General features: G+C 43.2%; 1 protein-coding gene across 1 annotated transcript in view; it reads right to left on the bottom strand.

The window, feature by feature from the left end:
• The window catches only part of GPR143 (G protein-coupled receptor 143), a 43162-nt gene that overhangs the window by 32080 nt on the left and 5483 nt on the right, over window positions 1-5599 (bottom strand). The window contains exons 2-3 of the mRNA XM_017862665.1: window positions 5201-5310; window positions 3823-3917 (exon numbers count right to left, since the gene is read on the bottom strand). Coding sequence (XP_017718154.1) covers window positions 3823-3917; window positions 5201-5310 — 205 coding nt within the window. The remainder of the gene's footprint in view (window positions 1-3822; window positions 3918-5200; window positions 5311-5599) is intronic.

The following is a 5599-nucleotide window of genomic DNA, read 5'->3' as shown; positions in this document are numbered from 1 at the left end:
AAAAAAAAAAAAAAAAAAAAAAAACTAACTTCTGGCCAATAATATGTAACTGGCATTGTATGAAACTCCCAGGACATTACTTAAAGCTGGCTCAGGGGAACACAGGCCTCTACTGCATTGTTCTCTTCCAGCTTCCTGATGCCCAGAATGTAGGTGTGATGACTGGAGCACCAGCAGCTATATTGGGCCATGATACTTTGAGAATGGAAGTCACACAATATGATAGTGATGCAGGAAAATCCAGGGAACCTGGGTCCCTGATGTCCATCACAAGTGTCCTGGATTGCCTACCTCTGGACATCTTTAGCATGAAAGAAATCTCTACCAGGTTTAAGTCATTATTATTATATATATTTTATGTAGCCAAAATGAATCTTCAGTGATACACCTAATTAGCTGGCTCTGACCTTAACTATCTTCCCTGGAGAATTTTCACAACCAGGCATATCTCAGTTTGGTTCAGCTGTGTAAGAGTTTGGGAGCTAAGGTAAAAAGATGGAAGGAACAAGCACAAAAATGAAGTAAGCACTAAACTTCAGGCCAGAGAGACCAAAGTTGATGATGTGATCTATGTAAGGAATGTCAATGATTTTAGAGCAGGGATCTACTGGGATTACCCAACATATTCTATAGCCTACATATGATCTCTATTTACTGATATTGGCTTTAAAAGTAAATTTATTCAGTAAGTGGTATGGGGACAACTGGATATCCATATGCAAAATAATGAAGATGGACCCATTAGTCACCTGTGCACAAAAATTAATTCTAAGTGGACCTAAATTTAAGCATTCAAACCATAAGAAAACATAGGTCTAAATCTTTGTGACTTTGGGTTAGGCAATGATTTCTTAGATATGACAAAAGCGTAAGAAATCAAAGAAAGAAATAGAAAATTGGACTTCATCAGAATGAAAACTTTTGTGCTTTGAAAGATATCATCAAATAGGTTTAAAGACAAACCACAGAATGGGAGAAACTATTTGTGAATCATGTATGTAATATGCTACTTGTATCTAGAATAAAGAACTACAACTCAATAATAAAAAACCAAATAGCCCAATGAAATAATGGGCAAAAGAGGTGAATAGACATTTCTCTAAGAAGATACATACATGACCAATAAGCACATGAAAAGATGTTTGGCATCATTAGTCATCAGTGAAATCAAAACTATGAAGAGTTACCAATTCACACGTGCTAGGATGGCTAAAATTAAAACAAACAGATAATAAGTGTTGACAAGGATGTGGATAAACTGCAACCCTCACATTACTGCTAGAATGTAAAATGGTGCACCCACCTTGGAAAGCAGTTTAACAGTTTCTTACTCTTACAAGGTTACCACATATCTCAGCAATTACACACCTAGATATATACTCAGGAATATGTGATGAAAACATACATCCACACAAACAGTTGCATACAAATGTCAATTGCAGCATTATTCCTAGTAGCCAAACAATGGAAGTAGTCAAAACAATGGAAGCACACAAAATGTCCATGAACCAATAAATGGATAAACAAAATGTAGTATAGCCTTACACTGGAATATTATTTAGCAATGAAAAGAGATTGTTTGAGTCCATTTAGGCTGCTATAACAAAATATCACACACGAGGTGGCTTATAAACAACAATTATTGCTCACAGCTCTGGAAGCTGGGAGTCCAAGATCAAGGTATGGCAGATGTGGTGTCTGGTGAGGCCCTGCTTCCTGGTTCATAGATAGCACCTTCTTGCTGTGTCCCCACATGGTACAAGGGGTGAGGGAGCTCTCTGGGGCCCCTTTTACAAGGGCACTGATCCCACTTATGACCTAATAACCTCCCAAAGGCCCCGCCTCCTAATACTATCACCTTGGGGGTTAGAATTTCAATATAGGAATTTTTGGAGGAACAGAAACATTCAGACCATAACAGGAATGAAGCACAGATACGTGACAACACAGATAAACCGTGAAGATGTTACACTGAGTTAAAAACCCAAACACGAAAGGTCATGTACTGTATGATTCCATTGCTATGAAATGTCCAGAACCTGCAGCTCCACAGAGACACAGTAGATAAGTGGTTGCTGGGGGCTGTGGGGAGGGGGTAGTGAGGAGTGACTAATAACCAGCACAGAGATGTAGAGGGGATGATTAAAATGGTATAAAATCGATGACGGTGATGGTTATGCAATTCTGTGAATACACTAAAAACCACTGGATTTTAGGCTTTAAACAGGTGACCTTTATAAAGCTGGGGTTTTTTTGTTTGCATTGTTTTTTGAGGTAGGGTCACACTCTGTCGCCCAGGCTGGAGTACAGTGACACGATCATGGCTCACTGTGCTTCGACCTCCTGGGCTCAAGCCATCCTCCCACCTCAACCTCCCGAGTAGCTGGGACCACCGTTGTACCCCACCATGCCTGGCTATCTTTTTTTTTTTATTTTTTGTAGAGATGGGGACTCACTATGTTGCCCAGGCTGGTCTCAAAACTCCTGGGCTCAAGCAATCCTCCTGTTCAGCCTCCCAAAGTGCTGGGATTACAGGTGTGAGCCACTGTGCCTGGCCTATAAAGCTGTATTTAAACAAAAACAAGAACAAAAAAACCAGCAAGGAAGGGTTCCCTCCAAAAGGGACCTGAATCAAGTGGACCATGAACTCGGTGGGGGCAAATGCTTCCTGGATTTGGAGCCCTGCCATGCCATGTCCAGCTTCTCTGTGTCAGTTCAGCTCTATGTGTGGATATTTCTTCAACATGTGTGCATCCCACCTACTATAACAGCTGATAGGTATCAAGAGCCTGCAACATGCCAGGACTGTTCTTAACCATATACACGGATTATCACATTTACTCTTCGCAGTGACCTTGTGTGGTGGGTACCATTTCACAGCTGAGAAAACAGAAGTCCAGAGAAGTTAAACAACTTGCCAACAGTTACACAGCTCACGAGTGACTGGGCATCAATTCAAACACACCAGTGCCCCAGGTACTAACCACTGAGTAACTCCCTGCCAAGCAGCCACCTCCAGCCCCAGCATTCTCAGGTTCCAGATTTAGCATGAAGTGTCAATATATACATCCCTTGAACCTTTAAATATAATAAAAAATTGTTTATGCGGTGGCTCATGCCTGTAATCCCAGCACTTTGGGAGGCCGAGGCAGGAGGATCACTTGAAGGCAGGAGTTTGAGACCAGCCTGGGCTGCATAGCAAGACCCTATCTCTACAAAAATAATAAAATTAGCCAGATTTGGTGGCACATGTCTATAGTCCCAGCAACTTGGGAGGCTGAGGTGGAAGAATCACTTGAGCCTGAGAGGTTGAGACTGCAGTGAACCATACTCTCACCACTGTACTCCAGCCTGGGTGTCAAAGTGAGACCCTGTCTCTAAAAAATAAAAAATAAACAGTAAAATTGTCTATATACATGCGAATTCTGTTTTAGTATTTGTCCAGTTCCAAATATTTCACTTATTGAATTACTTGCTTTCAAGGTTTTTAAAATCCTCAAGATTTTATTTTGTTATTTTGGAGATGGACTCTCACTGAGTTTCACAGGCTGGTCTCAAACTCCTGGCCTCATGCAATCCTCCTACCTCCCAAGTAGCTGGGATTACAGGCACAGGCCACTGTGCCTGGCTAATATTTTAAATGTGCCTTTGGCCTCTTATGAAAATGAGCTGCCATGGATGTTTCTAGGCGGAGGGGCCAGCTGACAGATTCTGAATGACGGTGTCTGCAACACTGCAAAATACTTTTAAATGCTCAATGCCATCTCTAATCTTTCCTCTAAAATAGAACTAGGGCAGAAATCCCATTTCCTCGGTGAATACCTCAGTCCTGCCGATCTCCGGATCACCAGATAAGCATCCACTGCATAGCAAAACAGCCACCAGAAGCAGGCACTGTACAACAGCTGGATCCACATCTGCAATCGGGAAGAGCCCTGCATCAAAATGTCTGGAAACAGGTACAAGAAGCCCAGCCCATCCTTGAGACAGCAGGACAGACACCAGCTTCCTCTGACATCAGGAAGCCGCATGTGACAGCTCTCAGAACACAAGTGGGCACAGCCCCTGAGACCAAGGAGGGTGTGGCCTGGGATGGGTGTAGGCATTTGGATTTGACTAAGGAACTCTGCCTTCTGCCCCACTTGTATGCAGGGAGGATGAAGTTCAAGATCTGTCATTTAAACTGGGGTGCAGGCTCAAGGGGGCTTTGAACTCGATAGAAGCTCTTGTTCTGAGGAAGAGTGAGTACGGGGAGGAGGGACTCAGGCAGTCCTTCCAAAGAGAAGATGGAGGAAGGGGACTCCACTGTTAGAAATGACACAAGGTCAAGATGTCTCGCCACCACGGGCTGAGACAGAGGCTCATAGATGCAGTTAGGAAGCCACCGAGGACAGGGAAGCGAGGAAACTGGCAATTCTGCTCCAGCACAGGGCAGTCAACACAGCATCAGGGAATGCGCTTCAAATCACTCACCTGAGCACCACCATGACGGATGGAGCATAACATGTGTATGTGTGTCTGTGTATATATGATATCTATTATTCAATAATTTCTTTATATATAATTATGTGGTTTTATTTTTTGTCTTTGAAGACGGAGTTTCACTCTGTCACCTAGACTGGAGTGCAGTGGTGCGATCTTGGCTCACTACAACCTCCGCCTCCTGGGTTTAAGCAATTCTCCTGCCTTAGCCTCCTGAGTAGCTAGGACCACAGGCACACGCCACCACACCCAGCTAATTTTTGTATTTTTAGCAGAGATGGGGCTTCACCCTGTTGGCCAGGCTGGTCTTGAACTCCTGGCCTCAAGTGATCCACCTGCTTCGGCCTCCCAAAGTGCTGGGATTACAAGTGTGGGCTACCGTGCCCGGCTTGTATGTTTTATTTAATATATTTAAGTATATATTTAAACAAAATGCATCCAATGAATTGATAACTTTTTCTGTGGCAGCTTGTTTTGCTTGTGGCCGCATTTAAGCAGAGGATGCATTTGTGAAGGGGAGGGAGAAACAACACTGGAGTGTCTGCGGCAGCATCCCCTGGAGGGTTTTGTTAAAACACAGAGAGGGCTGGGTTCCTGATCAGCAGGATGGGGCGGGACCTGAGAACCTGCATTTCTAACAGACTCCCAGGGTTTGCTGCTGCTGCGATTTGGGGAGAATAGGTAGGGAGGAGAGGGCATGCAGAGGGGGTGGACTCACCGCACTCCCCACGCAGAAAGCAGCAGGCCAAATTTCCGTGCGGTTCACATCTGAGATGCTGTCAACAAAATTTGGGAATCCTAACCACACGGTGGACCGGATCACAACACCTAAGAGAGAATTGGATAATGCTTTGTATCTGATCCTAATCAAATCTAAAGCTGACTTCTTGCTTTGGAAAAATGATAGATACATAATAGAGATAGGAAGAAAGGAAGGAAGAAGGAAGGAAAGGAAGCAAGGAAGGAGGGAGAGAGAGAGGGAAAAAGACAAGGAGGGAAAAGGAAAAAAAGAAAAAAACATACATATTGGTGTGTGCAGAGAGAAACAGAAGATTGAAACTCATAAAATAACGTTTTTTATTTTTATTTTTTTATTTATCTTTTTTTTTTTTTTTTT

This window comes from Rhinopithecus bieti, unplaced genomic scaffold (assembly GCF_001698545.2).
Source record: "Rhinopithecus bieti isolate Rb0 unplaced genomic scaffold, ASM169854v2 scaffold_66091, whole genome shotgun sequence".
Taxonomy (NCBI): Eukaryota; Metazoa; Chordata; class Mammalia; order Primates; family Cercopithecidae; genus Rhinopithecus; species Rhinopithecus bieti.
Note: the sequence above shows the minus strand (reverse complement) of the source record. Positions and strands in the feature narration are given on the sequence as shown.